We start from the raw sequence: 27,326 nt of genomic DNA on the forward strand, positions 1-27,326 counted from the left end.
AAGACTAACCAGTCAAGTCTGCTTTACAACAACATACTGAAATGCAATTCAAGACAATACACTTTGCTCTAATTAAAACATGGATATTGCTTTTTTTCCTGGAGCATTCTCATACCCATTGTGATATTTGCTGCCTTGGTAGTTGATGTACATTTCCCCAGAAAAGGTTAGGTTAGGTTTGCAGACGTGCATTCTGAAAACTGCCAGAGTTTGAACTCTTGCTGCCTGAAAGAGCCCTTGGATGCTGGATCCTGTCACCAGGTGAGCTCAGTGCTCCATCTTTCCCAAAACACCTGCATTGCGATACATGTCCTGCAAAATTCCACGAAGGACATTTTCCAAGACTCAAGTCCCCCAGTAATGGCATAAAAAATAATAATTTCTGTTCCATATAGAACACCCAAGATGTTTTAACCCGAGGAACTTACTTGTGTTAATATGATCGGACTTGCTGCTCTTTGGGGCTGGTCTCTCACACTGTGTGCCTGACCAGTTGGCGGAGCACCTAGAAAAATTAAAAAAAAAGAAAAGAAAGAAAGAAAAATTGGTTCATAACAAAACTCACAAATCTGCTAATGTAGTAACTTCAGCTAAATGAAATGGAGAAGCCAGCCATCACATAAGATTCATAAATATTAGGTAGAGAATTCTGCTAACGTCCTGTGTATAGCCAGTATGCTGAGGGAACTTCCACTGGACTTCACTTGTTGAAATACTATTTTAAAATTTAACTTTATAGTAATTTTCCTTATTCTATGTTAAATCTTAAATTTAGCATATTTTCTAGCAAAACTGAAATCTTAATTAAGGATTGGTAATTAATTTAAGAAGTACTGAAAATTATAAATAGCCGTGATAAAAACTGAGTTTGCCTGTCAAGCAAATCCATCTTTATTAAGTTTCTGGGATTTTTTTTTTCCCCTGTCTTGCTTAATGTCCAAAGTGTAATTAACCATTGAACAGCAAATAGTCATCTGTCTCAGTTCAAGCTGCAGAATTCTTACTCTTCTCATCACAGATAGAGAAATGCAGTCCATTCCCATTTAAAATCAGACTTCTATTCCTATGGAATCAAGACAATGTGCCCAAGTTTTTAGTGGGAGAAGTTGTCTTACCCATATAGGTACCATGACACTATGATGAGAAGTCTAGCAGAGGATGAAAATAATAGATCCGATTAAAATCCTTTACTTAAACATAAATCACAGCCATATAATTAGCTGGATGCATCAAAATAAACACTGGAAGGGTTTTAGCTACATTTAAATAATGCCTATTGGCTAACACAAGAGGCCTCTGTGCATCTGTCAGAGGAAATCCACAGAGAGACCATTTAATTGGTTTCAGTTCTTATTTTAAATGACTGTCAAATGCCACCATATTAAGAATAGTTGCACACAATAAAAGAACAGCTTCCAGAACCATTCCAAGTAGATCTCTGTGGGCATGGTGGCCACGCTAAATAACTGCAATTTCAAGGTTTCTGCCAATTCTGTCATAGCCAATTCAGATAGCTGAAGCTGTTGCTGGAGCTAGGCTTCAGTGATGCCATGTGAGTTATCTGGGATATTCGTGAGGACAGTATTGGCTCTCCTAAAACTTGGGCAAAATCGCATAAAATCATAATGACTGAAAAACTCAGATTGTGAAAACAGAAAATTTGTTTCATTACGGCATATATTAATGTCAGCATAATTGGCAATAATGTTATAATTCAAGAATATAGGTATTTGGTTAATAATGATATTGTAAAAGTATGAGTATGGATTATGGTTTAAATGAAAATTAATATATTATTAGGTCATCATTTATGCATGATCTTACCTTTTTGTTTAGAATCTTTATAAAAAGCTTACATATGTATTTCCTATACACACTTACTATATACCATAATGCAATAAATCACTAAGGTAGATAAACAAATTTTAAGTCCAGGCCTACGACTGTCTACATTCCTGAGGTGAGGTAATGGAATGAGCGCATTTTTGCATAATTATAATAAAGTGGACAACGGATAAAATCATTGATTTTTAAAAATAATTTCTTTTCCTCAGTTGTGGTTTTGCAGATGAATGATCTAGAAAATTATTTCAATTCTTTACAGTCTCTAATTCTTGACACAGTCCACCGATAATTCAAAATAAGGTGTTTAGGACGGTTTTGTAAATATGTCGTTGGAGTGAATTCTGATCATTGCAAAATTCTTTTTGCCTTATGTAGCTTTACATTTGTCAAATCTTCCTGAGGATGTTTAACATACTCCAACGGGGGAAAACAACCAGTACTGATTGCTTAATAATTTTATTATAGAGCTTATGTATACAAGGGTATTTTTGTGCAGGCATATTGAATTACTGATTAAAATATAAAAATTGGCTTTTTACATCACCTCCTTTGATAAACAAAGCAAACCAAACCTAAATCAGGGCTCATGTTAAATAAGAGGAATGACCTGAGATATATTCTCTTATTATACTGGAGATAAGAACCTCTGGGCTCATTATTACACAGAGATGCTGAGAAGTCAAAAAATGGAATTGCGCAGAGATGGGAGGATTAACTGCTAATAGACCAGATTGTGTTCTGACATGAACATCATATATCTTAAGTATTTTAGGAAGTTATGAAAAGTATGGCTTTAGAACTCCAGAGGAGTTAAGAGAGATTTTTAAACAAAGAAGATTTTTAATTCCAAACTCTGAAATTATTTAGGTAGGACAGGTGGTATTTGCCAATAGTACTGATTAATTATCTATTTTATCTATAGCTTGGAAACCTGTATTTATGATGGATAAAAGAAATCACCTGCTCATGGTAATAAAACTCTTCTCTTTTAAATTGTGTAACCACATATAAATTCCTAATCTTTAGGGAATATTTCACTTATTACATACTGGAAATAACTCTCAAAGACTGTGCAGGAGAAATAATTAATTTTAACAGTTACACATCTTAATCAGCTGAGGATCACCTTGCAATTTTCCCTATTCTCCTTATAAAACAATGTTTTATGGCCCAAGATAAAATATGTTCCACTGTTCTAACTTGTTACAGTTTTAAAAAAATAATCTCTTTTGAGATTTTAAATCAAATAGAAATCATTATTCTTGTTTCCTACCTTACCAAATGACTATTTAAGGCATTTGCTGCTCGGTGAGTTCTTCTTCCCGTGGTTGATTTAAGACCAAGTATTTTTACCATCTTTATAGAAATTCATAAATCTTCATACTCTGAGTAGACTACAATGATCAAAGTCATTAATGTCAGAGCATTTAGGAATCGGAATGTCTGAGGATCATCAAAACTTCCTGTCCAATTCCTCACTGAATCATTTGCATTATCATGCTGACTATAATATCTCTGGTATCTGTCTCTTTTTCATTATTCCTCAAGCAAAATCCACAGTCCATGCCCTGGTCATTTTTAATCTGTACTGTTACAATCCACTGCTCTAGGCTAGTCCTCCTCAAACAACTGTCTTCAAGGTAGTCCTTCGTAGACCTCCCAAGAATTAAAAAAAAAAATGTATATATATATATATATATATATATATATATATATATATATATATGAGAGAGAGGAAGCAGTAGAGAGAGATTTATTTAAACTATATTTTAGGGGACACCTGGCTCCCCTAAGTGTCTGCCTTAGAGTCCAGGGATGGAGTTCTTCATCCAGCTCCTTGCTTAGCGGGGAGCCGGCTTCTCCCTCTGCCCGTTCTACCTGCCAGTCCCTCTGCTTGTTCTCGCACTCTCTCTGACAAATTAAAAAAAAAAAATCTTTAAAAAAATAAACTATATTTTATCCTTCTTTTTTCTCTTAATCATATAAATATATTGTTCCAGGCAGGTTTTTTCTTATCATTTTATTTTTTTTCCATCATGATAAATGTACTGTTAAATGCCCATCCTCTATTTCTCCCATCCTCCCACCCACCTCCCCTGTGATAACCATCAGTTTCTTCTCTTTAATTAAGAGTCTGTTTCTTGGTTTGTCTCTCTCTCTCTTTTTTTCCTTTACTCATCTGTTTTATTTTTTAAATTCCACACATGAGTGAGATCATATGGTATCTGTCTTTCTCTGATTGACTTACTGCACTTAGCATTATACTCTCTAGCTCTATTTACATTGGTGCAAATGGCAAGATTTCATTTCATTTATTTTATTATTATTATTACTATTATTATTTTATGGCTCCTAGAAGTTTCTTGAAGTCAATAGCTGCCTGGTAAAACTTTATAGATTTCACACTGTTCTTGATTTCTTTCCTTCTCTCTAAGGCTATTGACATTAAACAGAAAGATTATTTACTGCTACATTGTTTTCTTAATCTTATTCTTTCACTTACATTATAGCTATATGTATAAAAGTCTGAATTATAACATATTTTATGATATTTCATTTATGTTTTACATTAGTATGATTATCAAAATGAAAAAATTGCTAAAACAAATTCTAGAGTCACATGTGCCAGAGATTTTCATTAAGCAGTTTGAAGTTTGGGCCAGAAATCTTTACTTAAATGAAGTAATTCTGATGCAAGTAATTCACAAATCACACTTAAAGAAATATTTGAGACAAATTACTCTAATTCCACAGACTTTGTTCTTACATCAAATATTACTTGATTTAAAAAAAAATTAGGATGAAAACAGTAATATGCATGCCCAGAATGATTGTTCAGAAGATTAAATTATATTGGTACAAGTTTTTTACATAGTATTAGAAGGCTGACTGGGTTTTTGAGTTGGGTAACTAGTTCTCATCTGGATGTTACTATATGAAATGTGTAGTTAGTTGATTTACTGTGTCCTTTAAAAGTTTGTGAAATTATTGTATAGTTACAATATGCTCTGTTTCAATTGTAATATTCTGTAGCACAAAGGAATACCTTTGTGTAAAGGCAATAGTATAGTAGATATTACTAGGAAGAATAGTAAACATTTTAGAATATCAAAATCAGTTTGGCATATATAAGGGCGATAAAAAATAATCTTTACATTTAAGCATAGATATAAGACATATAATTAAACTGTCCAATATAATGTTAGCTCTGAAATAGTATAGTGATTGAGAATTGAGAATATTAGATACAAAATGCTAAGGTGTATTAAAATCTGAGAAATTGCCTTTCAGCACATAACAATGATCAACTTACATGGACCACAAATGTCATTTTGCGGAAATGTGGTCTAGAGTCACCTGCTTTGGGAGAACTCCAAAATAAAATAATGAGATTAATATCCACTCCCTCTTTTCATCAAATTTAAAGGTCATGGGACTCTTCTGACCAAAGTAAAATTCAAAGGTGAACCTTAAAGCAATTTGGAATTGAATTTCTCCTCTTCTATATATGTGCCAGGCTGCCCTTATTAACCATGAAGATGGGGACATTCAGAAAGAAAAAAAAAATCTCACAGGGAGAAAAATGGCACAAAGGAATTAAGGAAACCTTAGAAAACTTGTGCATGGTGTCATGCCTCCTTTAGTGCTCCAAGAACTTCAATAAAAAAAATGAAAAGTATTGCATTTTGTTCACTAGACTTATATAGTAGTATTTCCATGTTTATGTAAAGAAAATTAAAAAGAAAATTCAGTAGCAAAATATTTTTTCCAATTAATTTTGCAGATTTTAGTCTTTTGGTGTTGACAACACGATTACATTTGTATGGTGTTCCTGACTTTGAATCTCTATACTCTACGTAGCTCCAAGTACCTTTTGTGCCCTTCTCCTTGCATACAGTAGTATTGCAAAATGTTATACATTAAGATGGATATCTAGATATTCATTCACTTTGTTAATTTTACCATAAAGCATTTTTAATCTCTTATTGTTTCACAACTTTCTGGGCTAAAGTTATTTCATATATTCATAATGACTCAAATTCTTTTGTAACATGCCCCCAAAATTTCCTACCCTAACTTTAATGGGAAATTTTGCATAAGGTCCAATTAATATTTGCTAAACTTTGTGCCAGATCTTAGGATAAATATATTCATATGAAAAATACTCTTACTCACTTCTATAATAACCTAGGAGTTGGAATTATTCACTGTGCGAAATGAGGAAGAGCATGTCAAATAACTTGCCAGAAAAAAAAATAGCTAATAAGTGGTAGAAATAAAATGTGGTGTTACTATTTCTTCATTGTCTTCTGCGACAGTGCCATGATCCTTCTAATTCGAAGCAGGAATACTTTTCTTTAGTCCCTCATGCCCAGGAAAGTACTGGTCCCTCAATAAGAAAGTCAAAATGTTGTCTGAACAAAAGGAATAGTGTATTTTTTTGAGTAGCAAAATTGTAGGAATTACCACATTGGCTTAGAGCTGTGGTCAGTAATATTTAACATTCCGTCTCTAAGCAGTGACAATGAGGAACATATTAAAGAGTGTTTACATGCTTCTTGATATCAACTTCACATTTTTATGTTGGTTCCAAAATATTGTAAATGTGTCTAATATCTCTTTAAAGATACCATCTATAAATTCATCTATATTATTACTCAATGCAGTTTTGAACTTCTGAAACTATTCACTCTATATTTCACTTATTTGGTATTTTTTAGATACAATTTTTACTACAATTTCTATTTATGCATTACTATTCTTGATTTAAATTTAACTGTTGCTTCTTACATGGCAACAGCTAGGTATCACACTGTTGTTCTGTTTTCTTCAGAAAGCTTAAGGTAGTAGCTTAAATTTATGTTTGTTTTTATAAATATACTTGATTCTACTCTATAAGAATATATTATGCGTAGTTTAAAAATATTACATTAAATCATTGTTTTATCTAGTACTGATAAAATTAGTAAGACAAAACTAATCTTACTTTAATATTAAGAGAATTTGGTCAGAAGATTTTGGTTTCTGAGAAGTGTCTATGTGATAAAGTAAAACAAAAATGGATATTAAACAAACTGACCAATAATTATTTTAGGAAAAGCAAAAATTAATAAGAAATTGAAGAGGTGGCAATGAGAGAAATAAAATTAACAGAATGGATTATTTAACATGATTTATTTTAAGAAGTAAGGAGGACTATAAAAGAAAAGATGAAATCTAGTTTGCCAAGTAATTACCCATAAAAGGAAGTTTTTTAAGATTGGGTGGTTTAAGCTAGGAATGTTTAAACATAAAATTCTGCACAGGCCACTTGAGCAGAAATGGCTACCAAAGTGTGAAATGATGACTGAATAAATATTAAAAAAAAAAAAAGAAATCTCTAGTAATGGAAAATTTTTATCATCTAGATAGTCTTCAGAAAATTTTATTGAAAGCAGATCTGAAAAGCATGAGGTGTTTTTAGAGTGAGTAGACAATTTCTACTTCACTGAATACATTACATGCACCAAACGAAAGAGGAAAGGAATAATCATATAATTAGTATTAAGTAATATGGTAGATGTCACTGAAGACATAAAAGCAGACGTTAGAAACAGTGGTTACGACGCTATAGCTAAAGATAGGAGGGAAAACATAATGCATGTGTGATACCAGTAGAGAGTTCTGTCTACACATTGCCAAGAGGAAAGACCAATCCCACAATTGTCTTAAAAAGATAGCAAACTGTGGGGGGGGTGGGGTGGGATTCTCTATGCTTAGTGCCATGCACACGATTTTGTGATTTAGCACAAAACAAGGGTAAACAATAAAGAATTTTTCTATTAAAAACAAAACAAAACAAAAACAAATGACCCATAAAGGCCCTTCCTAATTCTTAGGGCTTCTGTGGTACAGGATAGTGAAATCTGAAACAAATTATTGTGAAGATGTCTGGCATACCCAACTGCACCTATTAAGTACTGTTCAAGGTATATTAATCCCATGCAAATCTGGGGCAATGGTAGGAAGATCAGGCAGTGTTATCACAAGGTTTTGAGTGTGTGAATGTCTTTAGGTCCAATATAACTTTAATTCTCTAAAAAAATATTTAATTTACTTTCTATTGTAGTACTGATGTGCTGGGATATTGACGTTAGTCATGCTAATTTATAGCCTAAATCACTGAAAAATGATTGACATGAAAATGGCCTTCTGCTTTCTGGTACTTCAGCATATTCTTTGTTCTACTTACAAGATTACTACGTATCTCCCAAAAGGTATCACCAAAGCTTCCCACCAACCATTTGTACTTGATTAAGGAACCTTGTGTTAGTATCGATATCAACTTCCCAATTACCGCCTTTCAGCCTTCCTCAAAATCTAGGACCCGAACTTTCAAAAGATTTTTTTTACATTTAATTGTTTTAAAAACAAAACAAGTAATTAAAAAAAAAAGACTTATGAGATAAAGAATGATTTGCTAAAGTCAAGCTTCCATATGAATTAACAAATTTGTGTATCATGTTTAAATGTTAGTCATACAACAGTCACCAGATTTATTCAACATTTATAGGAGCATGTTGCAGACAGAAGCATAGGAGGCTTTAGGACAAAAGACGCCCATTAATGCACATTTCTTTCCTAATCCAGCTGTTAGATTACTTTTCTGACTCAAGGTGAGAAGGTTTATTCAGGCAACGGGCTAAAAATTGATTCAGGAAGTGGAGACAAATATCTTCAATAAATCTGAAATGCTATACAATATTATAGTAGTATTTTACATTATGGAGAAAACTGCAATTGGGGTACTTATAAATATTTTTATGCATTTGATCGACATACAATCATAAATACGGTACGTTCTATTTTTGTATTCTCTATTTATATATGCGTTCGTGAATATCTAAATATGCATTTACCCACAATTATGCTAGACTGAGATTAACTTAAGGTAGAGATTATCTATTATTCATCTTTGTATTGTCTCATTTCTTCAACAGTATCTGGCACAAAATCAATGTGTGTATCTGGTCAGTCAGTATTTGCCATTTGACAAAATGAATAAATGAATCCACGAGGCATGGAGGATGCATGGTTGAACACATACGAACACGCATTTGTAGAGAAGTTTTATATACATGTGCCGTACTCATTCTATGAAGAATATACAGCACCATTCGTAAATGCTTTCAGCTGGTTACCAGTCAGTCATTTCTCACTGAAAGGAATATTGATTCACCACGGGAAACACTTCATTTGTAAGAACCACAGTAATAGGCAAATATTTTCTTCCTTCTTTCCTTCTCTCTTGCTTCCCTTTCCCCTCCCTTCCCCCTTTCATTTATTAATTCTTCCCTTTATAAAATCAGATGATCACATTCTAGCAACTTGGGCATATAAAAATTTTACTTATTCAATGATATAATTTGTGTGATACTTTAGTTCTTGTCCCAGGATGCAGCCAATAAAGAAATGTTTTTTCTCCCATGACAAAAATTCTAAAAGTGCCTGCCTGATGAATACTTTGGCATGGAAACCAGTTATAGGTATTAAATTAAATATAATTTAATTCAATCAATTAATTTAAACTGTTGTCTGAAATTAAAGTGCTGGTATGCAGGGACACAAATGGCATGTGTGAATTTTGGAATCAGACCTGTATTGTAATCTATTCCCTCCTCCTCACAAAGGATGTATCCTTAGGCAGTTCACACATTTCAGGTTTTTAGTTTATAATAACAGAGAGAGTGAGAGAGCGATACTTCCTGCTTTGCCACACAATGTTCACAATGCAGCCTCTCAGGTCTTCACCTTTGTTTTCCTCTTAAATCCACTTCCTTTTTTACCTTCTATGCTACCTTTCTATTTTTTATGTTTTCCTTTTACTGTCTTAAAAGATTTTTTCTTGTTCCCTCCTTTTTTTTTTTTTTTTTTGGCAAGGTAGGTTGATTATTATAAAAGCTAATATATATATATATATATATATATATATATATATATATATATATATATCTTCTCTGGGAGATTAAATGACATAATGATGTATATAAAATTTACACATCATTTAACTTAATTTAATGCAAATGATGATATTATGAATATTAAATTATAAATTTAAAGACTGTATATATCATGTCAATATCTATATAATTGTAATTTCTGATTTGTATGCCCATTGGAAGAAGTATTAGGATTAAGGTTCGATATTCCTTTAACATAATGACTTCTCTCTGTTACTATCTTACTACAAAAAAAAGAAAGAACATATTTTCTTGAATAATGATAGTATAAAGAATCTTTAATTTATTTTTTACTCTTAAATCAATGTTGCTAATTAAACCATATGTGCCTGATCCTTTTCTTGGAAGTGCATAAAATTAGTTTGGAATCAGGTACTAGGTTGAGGATTGACTGATCTAGTTTTCTTGACTTGTTCCAGCATGGAATATGAGCAAAAAAATAAATCTCTGTTGTTAAAAGCATCTGAAACTGTGATTATTTTCTATAGCAGTAAAATCTGGGGAAAGCAGTCTATATAGAGAAGAAAAACATTTAAATTGTTAAAGAGGTAACATTAACAAATGAAAATATTATGTAGTTATATTGTATTTGGCTTCTTTGTTCTGATTTGCTAATTATATGACATCATATATATGAATATATGTCCCCAAATCAAGGGAAGATAATATGACAACATCAAAGCTTTGTAACAATAGCTGTAACTCTGTAATACATGTAACTCTGTAAGAAACGTTCTTTGCTAAGCAATGCCACTATATTCTCAACGCAAAAACTGGGCTTCAAACTTGTACAGGAAGATGTGATATCTGTATTGCGTGTTTTCCCCATGGCATGGCTAGCATGTAAAAGCTAGGACGAGCTACGACTTGTTACCTGGGATCATAAAGGATAGAAATTGATGTGACAGCTTCTCTTGGCCTTTACTACTCCAAAACACATGCACATTTCATATTTTCTGCTTTGAAAATCTGCCAAGGGGCAGGAAAGCAAATAAGGAACGTGCAATGACCTGACTCTTGAAATGTGGGCAGCACAGGCCGCTAAAGTTGAATTGCTCAATACCCCTGCTGAAAAGTTGTGATCTGTTTGAAATCACTCATGACAAGTTCCTTGGGCTCTTCTCAAATATTCTCTATGGGGCCATAAGGTCGCTGGTCCACAGGGAGGAGCACTGCTCAGCCTGACAGCAAGACTGGGGAAGAGCACACCGTGTAGTCTCCTTTCTGCAAGGCCAGTGTTTTGAGAAATCAACGCCTTAATTAGCTGGAATGTAGAGAATAATTCCTACCTCTTTCAACTTTGTGACAGAAACAGAACTCATTAGCCTCTTCCCAGAAGTCCTGACAAAGGCTTCGTTAGTACCTGTACATTTCCTTATGTGCTTCTCACCCTAAGGACTTCGAAAATAATGCTGAACTTTTAATAAAGTAATTAGATTGGAACAATCACAAAACCAAAGAAAATGACCAAATGCCTAATGCTGATCTCTCTCTTAATGAATGTCCCTTTGGTATTTATATATTCCTTTTGCATCCTTCTGCATTTAAAGACTCTACTTCACAAATGTTTATGAAGCAAATTTCTCTGTGTATTTTCTTAGGTAATTTAGGGCAGACCCACCGTCCTTTCTTTCTCGATAGCACTTGAGCTGGGCTTTACTTACTGTAGACCGCCCTCCAGGTACTATCCTTGCACTGCTCATCTTCTCTTGATGCCACATGGCAGCTTATTTTCAGTAACAAGCATTAAAAAACCTCAGAAACAAAAACACCACCACCTGCACTTTACTTTTCATCTTCAGACTCCTAGAAGCCCAAATTATGCCAGGTTCTGATCATTTATGTCTGGTGTATAAGGCTTCAGGACTTTCCTTTTTAATTTTTTTAATGTTTAGGTTAAGAACAATACGAGCTTTATGCTCTTTATGCACATTATATTTCTTAATCCTCAGAACAATTTTAGAGAGCGCATGCTATCAACATTTCCGTATCAAGATGACAAAGGAGCCAGAGGAGAAAAAACGAAACAAGCAAAACTGACTGCACTCCCGAGATAGGACGTCCTCTATCATTTGGCTCGTGGGTGCCTTGTTTACCAGAAGCCATTTTTTTTTTTAAGATTTTTTTTTTTTAATTTTTATTTATTCGACAGAGATAGAGACAGCCAGCGAGAGAGGGAACACAAGCAGGGGGAGTGGGAGAGGAAGAAGCAGGCTCATAGCGGAGGAGCCTGATGTGGGGCTCGATCCCAGAACGCCGGGATCACGCCCTGAGCCGAAGGCAGACGCTTAACCGCTGTGCCACCCAGGCGCCCCTACCAGAAGCCACTTTTAAAAAGACATTTTTTTTAATTGAAAAATATCTTTGTCCTCTTTTTCATTGCTAATTGGGATTCATTTAAAAAATTTATTTATTCGTTTTTTTCAAACCCATGGCTTCTTGTTCCGGCAGAGCACCATGTCATCAAGAGCTTTCTGAAACATTCAGATGACTGTGATACTCCCTATTTCAAACATTATCCCCTATTGCTTATGGAATGGATTTCAAATTTCTAGCTATGCATTCTATGTTCCTCAGAATTATTTCACTGTCTAATATTCTCTAACCCTCTTTTATAAGCGTCATTTATTTACACCCCTCAAATCCCCAGAGGCCCTGCCATGGTCCTTCTTCCCTCATGTCTTTCCTCAAATAGACTCCGAGTCCCTCAAGGGCAGGGGCTATCCCTGACTTTCCTCTTCTACCCTGTCCATTTTTGATAGAGATTCCCAGACTAAAAACAATAAACAAACAAACAAAAGGCAAGGAGAAGAGAGAACAAAAACAAAACAACTTATGTTCTAATAAGATAGGTTGGTGAATTAAGCACTATTTAGTTCTTTATGGAGAGCTATTTAACCTGAGTTCCAGAGCACTCAGGAAACACCCCAGGGTAGCATTAGATGGAAATCATGATAACATCAATCATTTCTCTATTTTTTTCTGACTCTTGCAGTTTTTGAAAATTTAATAACAAAGTAAGAGCGGTATTACGGTGATGGTAGAAAGATGATCATATCACAGGCTGTCAGAGCTCACAATACAACACAGTCACCAAGACATCATTTTTTAGCAACATTAGCTAAGAATATACTATATGCAGAATGTATACTAGCTACTGGGGCAAAACAGATAACTCAGACACAGTTTCTTACTTGAAGGAATTTACAATCTGCCAGAGAGAAACAGACATATAAATTTAAAGAGGCCGTAGAGTGTATAACAGGCAGCATTCCCAGGCCAATTTCACAGAAATATGTTCCATGTCCAAAGGCCACACACAGATGAGAGGTCAATTCCAGCCATAAAATATGGAATATCAGAGAGGAATATGAAAAATGTAAACACACACACATACTTTCACACATGAATGATCAAAAGGAAGGAGATAATTTCATGGAAAACCTTTTTTCCTAAAAAAGATGAACAAAAAAACAGATGCCCATGTAAATCTAACTAAACCAAAAAAAAAAAAAAAAAGGAAAAAGTAATAGATTGGGGGAAAATGCTCACAGTGTGTTATTTTAAGCTTTTGTTTGAAATGAAGAAGTAAAACATAAAAACTAACATTGCTATCTTGTTTTCGACCAAATAGAGAATTGTTCTTGCTATGGGCAAGAAGAAATAATATATATTATAAGAAATGTCTTGGAGTTTTGCCATTTTCAAAACAGTCAGTGCCTGAATTGATATGATTTCAGAAGCAATGCACTATCAGAGTTAGATCTTTTTAGTTCTCCATTTTCAGATGACAGAAATAATTTTAAAAACTGCCTTTTTTTCTTCTCTTTATGAAAAAGAATATGCATTACACAGATAACTATTTTTAAAAAGTAAATATGCCCCCAATTCAACCAATAATAGATAACCATTAGCCTTTAAGCTACACAAGTCAAATATTTTTGTGTTTTGTTCACTGATAAACCCTTTGTTGCCTAGGATGTTGTCTGGTTTATAGTAGGTGCTCAATAAATGCTTTCTGATGAATGGATATAGAAAGAGAAGATTGACAGTATTTTTGTTCTCTAAAAGGGTAAAGTATGAATTAATCAAGGGACAGACACCTGGTTCTTATAGACTTTGGATATACTAGACTAGGGATTATAATGAGAAAGTACAAAGATATTTGCATGCATGTTTTTACCCTTGGGAAAAAGTTAACAAAAGAGCACAACACAAAAACAAAACCACACACCTAATAACTGAATGATACATGGTTGATTAAATAAAGTGAGGAAAATGCAGACAATGGAACACTGGGCAACCACTAAGAATAAAAGCATCTAATTACATACGTTGACATGGAATGTTGTTCAGAATGTAATACAATGTAAACAGATATAAGAGAGAGTCTCTCATTTTAGTATCCGATAATCTGCAAGTGTATATTTTTATAAAGAAACTGAATGAACAGAAACCAAATACAATTGTGGTTGTTATTAGGAAATATGGATATTTTGAAAAAATTAGCAGGAAAAATGATCAGGATTGTAACTTTTATTTCTAAAATTAAAATTTATGGTCTAATAAAAATAATAACAGAAGACAAATGTAGTTAATATTGACATTGAATAGTTCTTGTATTCTACTCTGAGAAGGAATACTTTAGTTCATTTTCTGCCAAAGTCTGTCCAAATCGAGGAAATATTGACTTCATTGTGTTTAGGAGTATAGAAAATCTTGAATGATTTCTCAAAAAAAAATCATAATATGAAGAAAAGCCAGATAAAAAATGTAGTGTGTACAAAAAACATTAATGGAATTCTCGAATCTTTGCTACTCTAACTACGATGTTAAGATCTCAGCCAAGAACCACTTGCCAAAGACAGAACTAGAGTTTGGGATACCCAAGAAAACTTCAGCAAGTTACCTAGAAAAAAAAAAAAAATTCATATGCACAGTGTTATACCACCAAGATTTAAAAATAAAAACCACTTCTAAGTCTGGATCCATAGTCATGATCAAACCCAAGCAGAAATAAAGGATCTAGTGGCTCTAAACACAGACTAAACTTTCAGACTAATCATATGTGTGCTCATACAACAGCTCTTTCCTATGGAGGTTTTTATACATACATACTATAATTATATTTCTAAAGAAGAAAAATCAAAAGCTTAGAGAACCCAATAGGCCACATCAAAAATAACTGGAGGAATGAGTATATGAATCCAGGTAAGCATGACTCCAAAACCCATACTCTTTCCATTTACTGTATCTTGTAGAATCAACAGAATTTCTTTACTGTCTGTCTCACTTTGATAGTGATGGTACCAGCCAATAAGTGAATCTTTCTGGTACTGTTAATACAAGAGACACATGTGAGGAGAATAAGGATTTGAATATGCATGCACAATCCCGACAACAGAAAGAAGAGTTCTAAAGGGAGGAATCCTTCACTTCTTTATTGTCCTATACAAATTTTTTTCATGAATCCTTAAACACTGGTTATTTATTTATTTTTTTTAAAGTACATTTATATATATTTTTTAAAGTACATTTCAGTATCTTCCTACTCTTTAGCAGGATGGGCCTTCTGTGAACCCTACCTCTGGAGGTTAGAAGCCTAAGATCAAGGTGTCAGCAGCTTTGGTTTCTTCTAAGGTCCCTTTCCTAAGCTTTTTTATTTTATTTTATTTTATTTTATTTTATTTTATTTTATCTATTTTATTTATTTATTTATTTTTAAAAAGATTTATTTATTTATTTGAGAGAGTGATAGAGAGAGAAGAGTGAATGGGGGGAGGGGCAAAGGGTGAGGGAGAGAGAAACTTAAGCGGACTCCATGCTGAGTGTGGAGGCCAACACAGGGGCTCGATCTCACCACCCTGAGATCCTGACCTGAGCCAAAACCAAGAGTCAGACACTTAACTGACTGTCACCCAGTCTTCTAAGCTTATAAATGACCTTTTCTTTCTGTCTTCACAGGGTTTCCCCCACTCACCTTAGGCCTGTATCCTATATTCTCTTTTTATAAGGACACAGTCATATTGGATTAAGGCACATCCTAACAATACTATTTTAAATTAATTACCTATTTAAAGGCCAAATAAAGCCACTTTTTGAGGTATTGAGGGTCAGGTCTTTAACATATGAATTTGGAGGATGCATAATTAAATACACGTATCCATCCATCCTATTGGTTCTGTTTCTAATATGATAAAAATAGTTATTACGTATAACTATATATAATATATACATACAAATATTATATTACAAATTATAAAGTACTTTTCTCCTCACTAAATTTTGATTCTTCTCTTTTGAGAAATTTAGCTAAACCCAAGTCAATTAAGATTAACTATTCACTTGCCCTGTGCCACACAGAGATGATATCTGAGTTGAGACTAGGGGGATAATAAGAGGTAAGTGGAAAAAAGATAGGAGAAGCATTTCAGTTCAATGAACTCTTTGAGCAAAACACCTAAGTGGAATGAATGTTCCTGTGGTAATGTGACAAGGTTGTGTGTGTGCCTATGTCTGTATAAGTATGCTAGCAGCAGTAGGAGAAGTAGGGTAGCTACAAACATGATTTATTATTGGAAGATGAAATGTATTATAAATATTGCTAGGAGATAATGCTGTGGAAGTAAGTCTATGTTTTAAAGAAAGTTAATTCCAATATTAATAAAAGTCTGACCCCAGCAAGATATCTCAGAAGTAGGGATACAGAGTTAACTTGATTTGAGTTGAATAGGTCTTCACAGTGTTAATAATTTGTAACCCTCACAACAAAGATTATAAAACAGCCCAAATATTGTTAAAATAACACCCATTAGATTTTTTTTTAATTTGGTTTTAACATAATGCAATATACTAACTTTAAAAAATATCAAAACTCTCTCCACATAAGCATAAAAAATTCCTAGATTTTACTTTGGTCTAGGCCTTTCTGTGGAGTTTTTTTTTCTTCCACATATAGTAATACGTGAAAATGGCCATCAAGAGGCAAAAGTGAAGGCTTTCAAAGAACAAATCTATTTCTTAAATTGAAGGATACAGTAATAAAATTTCTATGTGGGAAAAAAAAAATCTGTCACCTTCATAGATCTGAATACTTCGTAGACTTTCCAAATGTGTATAAGCTCTGCACATTCAAATAGTTTTCCACTCGATGAAAAAAATAAAAATGTACTACCAACAAACTAAAGCAAGCACTATATCTTATCTCTTAAAGCAATTTTTTGTTTCCTGTAAGGCTTTTAGATGAACTAGTACATACTAACTTTTCATTAAAGATACATGACCGCTACCAATTGAAATCTGAGGCTGAAATCCGTGTTTCCAAAAAGCTCCCCTTATAAGGAGAATCGACCACTAGAAAGATATCCCAAGGGCTTAATATTCTCCTGTCATATAGAGCTTCAAAACATCTCCCTTAATGGACATCCAATGGCAAAATCCAATAAACCATTTATAATTCTTATCCTCCTTAAACTGTCTGGAGTTAATATTTCTTCTTTCCCTTTTCTTTCTTTCTTTCTTTCTTTCTTTCTTTCTTTCTTTCTTTCTTTCTTTCTTTCTTTCTTTCTTTCTTTCTTTCTCTTTCTTTCTTTCTTTCTTTCTTTCTTTCTTTCTTTCTTTTTCTTTCTTTCTCTCTCTCTCTCTCTCTCTTTCTTTCTTTCTTCTTTCTTTTTCTCGCCTGCCTTGAATTCATATTCTTTTACATTCTCTACTCCTTCGACTTGGAGGAATCTACTCTTTGACAAGTTCCCTCCAATTTCTATTTTTTCTCATTTACTTTTGTTGATTCCTTTATAACACAGTATCAAACAGCAGTATTTCCTAGATCCTTAATCCTCTACTCTTCTTTCTGTAAACCCACTCTTGTGTCATGGCATAAAATGTACTTCATTAAGTGGCCCCAACATATCTCTCTAATCTTCTCTCTTCCCATTTTGCCATGTGGGCTACGTTCTGTTCTCAAAAAACATCACCTTACTTTCAGACCTATTCTCTTCCTCTTACAAGAAAGGCTTTTAGCCATTTGCCATCTGTATAAATACTACATATTTTTTCAACATACTATGAAAATATCACTTCATCTATAAAGTTTTTCTCTTTCCAACAAGCAATCATTAATTGATCTCTATTGAGATACTTTCCCACAACACTTTGGTCATATTTCTTTGTTTGTTTCAAATTTTTATTTAACTTCTAGTTAGTTAATGTATAGTGTAATATTAGCTTCAGGAGTAGAATTCAGTGATTCATCCCTTACATATAACACCCAGTGCTCATCACAAGTGCCCTCCTTAATGCACATCACCAACTTAACTATTATAACAATTGTCAAATGGAATTTTAAGGTTTTTAAATCCACTCATCTACCAAAATAAATTTTAAATTCTTCAAAGTAAAAACCACGTTGGAGTTAGTACAACATAAAGAAAGTAGTACAGAGTAAGAGTTATAACCAGGGCATGAACTTTAGAATCAAACAAGTGTCATGTGAATCTCAGGTATCCATTGCTTCCTAGTATGTAACCTCAGTGTTATCATCTGTGAAATGGGGATAACAATTACATGACGATGATAATGATGATAGTAACAACAGCATAATATTCTAACTTTACGTAAAATACGTAAAGTGCTTTACATAGTGCTTGGCAGAAAGTATTTGCTAAGTCAGTTTTAGCTCTTATTACTTATCCTCCCAAATTTACACAGGGTCTCATTCATCTTAGATTATCGATAAGCATTTGGCAGATGAATTAATGATAGCAGAATATCATTATCTCTTCTATGCTTCTTTTATACCTTAAGTTATTTGAGGGATTCAGTAAGCATTACTGCTACCATCAGAATAAATTTTAGGTTGTAAAAAACAAAGGCACAAACTTTCCATAAAACCAAATGCACATAGAAATAGAGACAAACATACACAAAAGTAAAATATTTTTGTTCTAAGCCTTCCCAATTAATATATTTTTCCTAGCTGAGTTTATGAAATAGGCAGATTATCACCTTGAAAGGCTAGGTGCCTCTGACGATACCTGGTAAGAGTAAAAAGTGGAAGAGAACGTTACTCTGGGCTGCTATGCCCATGAGAGAGATCGATTCTGGGGACACAGGAGCATTCTCTGGGCAGTCATGTCCCTAGACCTATTTATGGGGAGGAAGGAGGGTGGGTCTGAAATGTTATGTGTACTTTGCCTGGACATAATGAACAGGGACAAGATTAATGAAGATTGGGCCCCAGAGCAGACATTACTAGTGTCCTAACATGAAGTAACGTGAGTGCCTAGATCAATGTTTGGTCAAGGATCACTCTGGACTTGTTAACTCTGAAATATCCATGAATCTCTTGCTCTTGCTCTTCTTCCCTCCAGTTGCACCATGCAGATTCAAGCACTAGTCACTTTTCTCCTGAAGTGGTACCAAACCTTCTCATGTGGGGTCCCTGCAGCTGATCTCCAGGGCTCTCCCCCCACACGCCAATGAGCATTACCTTCAAAAGCCAACTCTGTCAGCTCAAGCGTCTGCCTCCAGTCTCTTTGGTTATTCATTCCTTTTGGGATCCTATGAAAACCTCAAACTTTGGCATAAACAGGATTCTAATTCACCTTTTCACTTTTGTGTCTTCACACCCCTTCCCCTCCCAACTACAGTCACCCTTCATTCTAGCTGTAGGCAAGCATTCACAGTTCCCCAAATAGGCCGTTAGGTCTCACATGCATGTTTTTGCTCTGTCATTCTTTCTCTTTAGAATGTCTTCCCAACCTCACTGAACTTCATGAACTACGCGAACCACAGAAGGCTGTCTTTTCTATAAAGCTTCCACTTCCATGCTGAACAAATCACTTGCTCTGCTAAGACTCTACTGCCCTCTCTTTTTTCCTGTGTTCACACCTACATTTTAGAGGTTAATTAGTTGTTTATGAATTTTCACCCCATTAATTAATGAGCTCCTTGATGCTTAGGGTTAGATTTCATTCATCTTCACTAGTCTAGGATTTAGCATGCTTTTAGGGTCCGTAAATACTTGCTGACTGGCTGTAGGAATTTAGGGTGGAGCAGATTGAGGTAGAACTGAAGAGCTCCTCTGTCTTCACCTACACAAGGTACAAACCTGAATGTGAACTGAGAAGTGAATCAATGCCTTAACAGGTCAGTTTATATACATTTTGTAGACTAATATTTAAAGTGGTATTTTTGGATGTAGTTTATGTAGGAATATTGGTTTGATACATTCAAAGACCTTCCAGAAAAAAAAAAGAAAGAATACCATTTTTTCCCTATGTGATTACTTTAATCACTTCCCATATTTTTTGGACGGTTATCTAAAGAATGACTTTTTCTTGAATAACAATATAGATCATTTGTGAACAAAACTGTAGAGTTTTGATAATGAAACATCTGAATTTTAATATAATTGTGCTTAAAGACCATTACTAAGTACACTGTGACACCACCTTGGGGCTGTTATCAGGTGCCAATCATTGCCTCTGTTTATGACATTGGGTATTAAGGGGGATGTCACATATGATCCATCTCTAAAGCTCAAATGCAAAGTGCAAAAATTACTTCCATTATGAAGAACATCGATAGTTACCCCAAAGGTGGTCCCTGAAATTTCTCAGAGGAAATGAGGTTATTTGTTATGGACGAATTGAATCAGGAAGGAAAGGCTTAAACTCTTAGGAAACAAAATTTCTACCATGTACCTATTTCTTCTGTAAAGAAGTCTTTCTGGTTAAAGTAAGAATGTTCTCAGTAAAAATTTGGGAAACAAAATAATGTATTATTTCAACAGCACTTGAAATGAAAAGTCAGTTACTAAATAAAGTTCACTATTCCAAATATAGTATAGACTATAGCAATAGCCTAAAAACACCTGCTTCTGTACTTCTTTAATTAAAAGCCACTATTCTAGCAAATGTATTTTTATTAGATAGTTCCCTGAGCTTTTTCATTCCCTCCATTATATTTCTAGACACTCTAGCTGACTGTGCTGCATACACTTGTCGGTGAGCGAAGCAAAGGTTAAGTGTGTGTGACACAGATGAGCCCCGAGATTAAGTATACACTGTGAAATGCATGTGGATGTTCATGATTTAAACCAATGAACTGTGGCCTGAAATGATGTCACACGAAGCGCAGTGGTAAGTGGAAGGTTAAACCTACTTGCATCTCGGCTCATTAAACGCAGTTAAAGTGCAAATCCCCTCATTCTGACAGTAGTGATCACAAGGGTTCTCTTTCTGGTCACAGCGCTGACTTTTAAACCCCACAGAGCATCTGTAGAATTTCAGTAAAATACAGCTAAATAAAGCGTCTAACTTTTTTTTTTTCTAAATATGTTTCAAATTTATTTCATACAGAGATAGTAACATATGAATAAAACTTTGTCAGGTATGCTCATTCCTCTCTCATTCACACTCATCACATGCTACTCTGATAAGGTGGGGGGACAGAACACGGATGTGGATCATATGTGGACGTCATTCCTCTAGTCAAGCGGTGGTAAAAGAAAACTCAAAATAGAAACCACATAAGTGGAATGGTTTTATTTCAAGTTGTCCATTCTGGACAGAGGGAAAAATATTAAATTCTAGATTTTCTCATGAGCAGAGAATCTCCAATACTTTCCAAATGTTTAGAAACCCATATTCAAGTTAATGAATTCCAAAGGAGACAGGGGCTTCATAGGCTTACATAATACAATACTCGAAACCTGATAGAAACATCAAATAGCATTATACACTTGAAAAGATACCACAAGTTCTTTTGAAAAGAATGGCCGTAAGTACCAAGTGTTCGTAAATATGATTATGCCTGGGTATCCCATATCTGAATAAGGTCAATGAAATTAGAGTAATTTTCCCTGGCATTTCCAAGTTCAAAGATCTATGAGTGTCTTTAATGGGTATGATGCTACGAACTGAATGAGCTCTCCCTTATGAAATCACTAGCAACTGAAGAGGGAGGACAGTTAGCAGCACATGAGCCACTGAGGGACGATACTCGATCAGAGATGTCCGTGAAACATTCATGTAAAATGTATCACTCCCCCGCCAAATAAAATGTATTACCCCAAGAAAGGAGAACAATAGAGGAGGGATTCCATGTACATACAAAGTCATACCACAAAATGCCCACAATGTTATACAATACTCACAGACACACAGGTACATTTGTCTCAGGGTCCAGCTGGCATGTGCCACCATTGTAACAGTAGCCATCACATAACTGACAGCTAGAGGCAATCTTTCCATTAGTGCAGCTGCAGCAACAAAGAAAAAAGAAATCTCATTGTTACTGGCATCATCACTGTTGAAAGCTGACATAAACTCTCTGCAGATGAGAATATTCATCATAGAGGAGTAATGGAGTGCCTGGCTAAAAGTAAGTTTTCAGAAGGACAGACTTCCTGCAGGCAAAGATTTTTTTTTTAACAAAATAATGAGAGACAAATGTTTTCTTTTGCTAATTTTCAAATTTTCAACCCATTTGCTTAATATAAAATTTTAATATAGCTATACATATGTGTGAAAAAATATGCTCTAACGTCTATCACTTACTCTGCAGGGAAACATTAGCATCAGTATCTTACTCCCTTTTCATATAACTAGGGCTTGGTGACATCAGTGTGAATTATAAACCACATGATCAAATATTCTGGAAGCAAATGCTTCAGCTATTTCTTGTAAACTGGAAAATCTGGTCCAAAAAACTGTTATGAATTTTAGATTCCAGGTTTTGTAAGAAAGTATAGGATTATCTGGTAGTCATTTTATCCACTGCTTCTCTTTGATTGTATACTATCATTAATGTCATCTTTTTTTTACTATAACACATAAAAAAATCATTGGAAGTTCATTGCAAAAATAAACAGTAATGTCATAGGAACAATATGTAGTCTGGCAACAAGGAAATGAGGTAGGCTTTCTTGGAAGACTTATGGAAACAATTCTAATTTACAGCACACTACAGGTCTGAGATAAGAAAAAACACTATGGCTACTGCTGTATGGAAAAAAAGAACAAGCATAACAATAATAGGAAAAATACAGAAATTTTCTTATTTGCCATGTTATATTTTGATATGAATAGTATTAGATTGGACATTGAAAATTGTTGGGGGAACAGACAAAAGTGCATCGACATTCTAAATTATCAAGAGATCTCTTGTATGAAAAGTAGGGTGATAGACTCATATAAGCCTTGGCCCAAGTCAGAATTACAACAAATCATGCCACTATTCTGATTATGAAATCACGTTGGCACTAGGTGCTATGAAGCACTCAGTGGTGTCACAAGCTTGACACATAAATCAGGTTGCAATATCACTGATCACTCTGATCCTCTCCACGATGGGTATCTATTGTGTTACATCCATCAAAGGTAATTCCTAATGATTGGTTAGATGCCTGAAATGATCAGTTGGTGATCCTGATTAATTTATTCTGTGAATATGTATTTCACCTCATGTAGGTGGTAAGCCTGATGGAAATACACCAAACAGCTTATCATTTTTCCAGGTGTTTAATTTAAAGATATTTTTGAAGAGCCTGGATGTTAAAATCACATTTCTCTTCAAGAAGAACAGAAGCAATGAGTCAATCATGTACTGGCTACAAAATGGAGATATATGAATATAGAACCAACAGGGAGAAGGAAGCAGTAGTTTAAAGTTTCCAAGATTTAACAGAGAATGCTTTAAATCTAGAGGTATCTGAATATGGATGCAAAGTGAACAAGTACACATTTAGCGGTATTGGCGTCTGATATGTTAAATGGATCAGGGAGACTTTTCCTTGCCCTCCATCCCAGCCTCCTTGAAAATCAAAGAGTGGCAAGTTATAGTTTCTTTTTCTATCAAAAGGACAACGTCAAAGAGAAAAAAATAGCTCATTATACATTAAAGGATTTCCTACAAAAAAGATAACTATACACCAAATATCAGCTTTTAAAAGAAAAAAAAATCTAAGTATTGATTGCTTTTAAACTCCTGCTTTCAAGAGTTATAAAAGATGTTGCCTCTTTTCTCCTTCTAAAGGTTTTGTTTGAATCCTACGTTGAAGACAGGCATTTGTATATATTTCAAATGTGAAATACAAATTACTCAAATCATTATAATGCATCAAAGAGTTCAGCTCATATTTTAATGCCGGTTTTCATCATAATTTCATTTCTTAGAGGCATATGTCTCTCTCTCTGTCACACACACACACAGAGTTTGTGATGTATCACTTTCCAAAAGCTAATTACCAGTTGTCCCGTATGCACAAAGAATTCCCATAACAACTGACTTTGCAAAGGCAGTATTTAGGCTATTCGAAATTATGATCAAGTCATTCTTCATCAATATTTACTTGGATTTCCACAAAAGAGAAAGATATACAATTAGCTCCATTTTTAAAGATTATATTTACTATGCTTGACAGAATATTATATTCTAGCTGACAGCGTATAGAATGTGCATTAGAATCACACCTGACTATTTGGAATCCCAAGTATACATGGAGGCTTGAATTTTCCTATTTATATAAAAGATTTGCTGTAACTCAGTCATGGTTGTTTAGTATCAGTGATCTACCTATGAGACAGAAATTCTACCATCACTGGAAACGTCTTTTAAAGCTAAGATGAAAACTATCATAAAAATGAAGGCAAACTTGTCTATTAAATTTCAGAATACCCAGAGTCTTGTCTGTATTATCCTGCTCATATGTTACATAGCCTATTTGATCAAGTCTCATACTGATATTTTTAAGCTTCCACTATCTACTCATTTGTTAGCAACTGTTATTTATCTATCAGACATAACCTTTTTCAAAAAGGGTCTTTAAGGAGTCAAGAACTACAATGTTGGATCTTTGTGGCCTACTCGGGTTATGAGGTTCTGGTGTTTCTAGGTTGGTGAAGCCAATTTTCTCTGTATAGCAGGCAGTACTGAGAACCCAAAGGGTCTTGCCCTTTTTCTTCATATGGAACTTCCCCTTGTAATGGAAACATGGTGTGTATCTCTGCATGAGCTTTTCCAAGGTAACCTGGGAAGGAAATTGCAGCTTATAGCCTGTCTTAGATGATAGCCTATTATTTCCTGTGTAGAATGGAATGGAGTTGTAAGTAAGAGACTACAGTGCATTTCTGATATGGTGCATGGGAGAGAAAAATGTGTGTTCACTCATGGAAACAAAGTTCTGTCTTGCTCAAGTTTCATCAGAAAGAACCGATGAGCTTAATGAGCAAACACGATTTTGGTCGTTTACATGAAAATGCATTTGCTTTTATATACTTATCAAAGGCACATATTTATAATCAGTCGTATTTTCAATTACTTTACTTAAAAAATAATGTACTTTCAAATGACCCAATTTGAGGGTTTGAGTAAATGTCATTCATAATGATAACACAAATCATTCTTAGAGTAAATTCTAAACGGAGAGTAAATAAAAAAGAAAAAAATGCTGATGCTGTCTGTAATAAAATTTTATTGGGCCTTGTTTGGCAGAGCGGCATAACTCAGGGCTGGCACCTCCCAGAGCTGTCTCAGTGGAAGCCGTGGCGGGAACACTTGACAGCATGCTTTCCTACCTCATATTCTCATTTATTATACTCCCGAGCAAGGCAAGTGATGGAGTCCAGAGCTTTATAAGCCCCTTCTTTTAAAAGGTTGTTAAAAGAAGTTCAGAGTGAGGATTGAACTCTAACCTTAGTGGCATAAACTTGTTTCACGACAGAAACCGAACAGCATTACCCTTTCTTTAGCTGCGATGCTCTGTTTTCCAGTCACTTGATCTTAAAACCAAAGGGCAAAAGGCAACGTAACCAAAGTCTAACTTGGATGTTTTTATTGTAGTTGCCTCCTGGGACACATTATTCCTTCTCCTTATTTTGGACCATTATGCTTCAAGTCAGATAAAAACCCAGAGTAAAATGTATATCCATTAGACAGGTCTTTTGCTCCTCCCTGATAGGCTCCTTTTGTAACAATAGAAAAGTAAAAACTCACTGTCAATGATAATAATGAAACATTTAAAAGCCTGAGCTATTCTAATTTAGGGATATTACACATAGCTTTTGGAAGGTATGTTGCATTTCACTATTTCTTGCTTACTATTAGGAATTTTCTACATAGGGAATGATCTGACCATATCATTACATGATGACATGATGAATTTTCATGTTCCCCAGTTGCACATAATATGTGTTGAATAAATTCATTTAATTGAAATGAACTGAATTTTATCTACAACCAAAAAGAAAACAAAAACAAAAACAAAAACAAACAAAAAAAGAAACAAGGATGCAATGGTCACTATATAGAATCTTAGAATAAAAATAATTTACATTATTTTCACATTTAGTGCTGAACTGCTACATTCTTTTGGGTTCGAATGTTTTTATAAATTAAGCTGGATGACCACTTACTTGCAAAATATATCTTCACTGTCTTTATTTATAATGCAGTGCCCCCCATGGCACCTTATGCATTTGTCCACTTCACATTTTGGACCTTCGTAGCGTGTTGGACAGACACATTCAACACTTCCGTCATCCCCAATGGTACAGGATTCAGAATTCACACAGTAGTGGTGACACACATCTAGGAAGAACGCACGACAGAGAAAAAGAAATTATACTACACGATGTTTATCTTTAGCCAAAATACGTTACCATTTCATTTAATATTTAAAGATGGTGAATCATTAAGCAAGTATAAAAATAAGTAAATTAAAATGTCTGAATACTAAAAAACGGCCAATAAATAAGTAGATTCATTTGCAAAATCTGTTTGTGATTACACATAACTAGAATTCTTTAATAATGCTATTGATTCCTGTTTTTTCCAGTCAGGCATCATTTCATCTGCTAAAGAAAAGAGAACTTATATTGATAGAAGACTAGCTGAGGAAGTCTTTTGGTTCTGAATTTTAAAGTTTAAGTTAACCAGGTTCCTTAATTTCCCTCTCATGGCAATATTATTACTATTCTGAAACGAGCAGAAATACTCCAGATTTCTTTGGACGTCGTTTACTGTTTCCTCTCCTTGCACTTTTTTCATCCAGAGAACAGGGTAGTATGTGGTGAGTGGGGGACTCCTACCTCTGCCTCAGCCCTTTGTGATGCAAAGAAGCTTCCCTCTACACAGAGCAGGACAGGCCAGCTATTCCTGGACACCTGGGCAGGTGAGTAAACAAGGAGATGTGCCTCTCATGGAACACCAAGAGAAAAGTGAACTGGGAAACTGATCTATCATGGGTGGGAAGTGACTAGAAGTCTAGGCTATTGTTCCCCTCCTAGGTGAGAGCCTAACATCCTAGTCAGAGGGAAAACCTCCATGTGGTGTGAGCCTTTTGTTTGGAAAGATGTTTCTTACTGAATATTACAGATAATTTTCTCAACTATAAAGGAAAACTTCCTCAAATATTTCTATAAATCTTGAATGGGAATAATAAAACAAAGACCATGTAATAATACAATAACCACACTATCT

At 34.4% G+C, this 27,326-nt stretch overlaps 1 protein-coding gene across 1 annotated transcript in view; it reads right to left on the reverse strand.

Moving 5' to 3' along the window:
• Positions 1-27,326, reverse strand: part of LRP1B (LDL receptor related protein 1B) — a 1,450,575-nt gene that overhangs the window by 13,994 nt on the left and 1,409,255 nt on the right. Inside the window, exons 85-87 of the mRNA XM_057306380.1 lie at positions 26,261-26,435; positions 22,003-22,107; positions 429-505 (exon numbers count right to left, since the gene is read on the reverse strand). Of these exons, the coding sequence (XP_057162363.1) occupies positions 429-505; positions 22,003-22,107; positions 26,261-26,435 (357 nt within the window). The remainder of the gene's footprint in view (positions 1-428; positions 506-22,002; positions 22,108-26,260; positions 26,436-27,326) is intronic.

The sequence above is a fragment of the Ursus arctos genome, unplaced genomic scaffold (assembly GCF_023065955.2).
Source record: "Ursus arctos isolate Adak ecotype North America unplaced genomic scaffold, UrsArc2.0 scaffold_1, whole genome shotgun sequence".
Lineage (NCBI taxonomy): Eukaryota > Metazoa > Chordata > Mammalia > Carnivora > Ursidae > Ursus > Ursus arctos.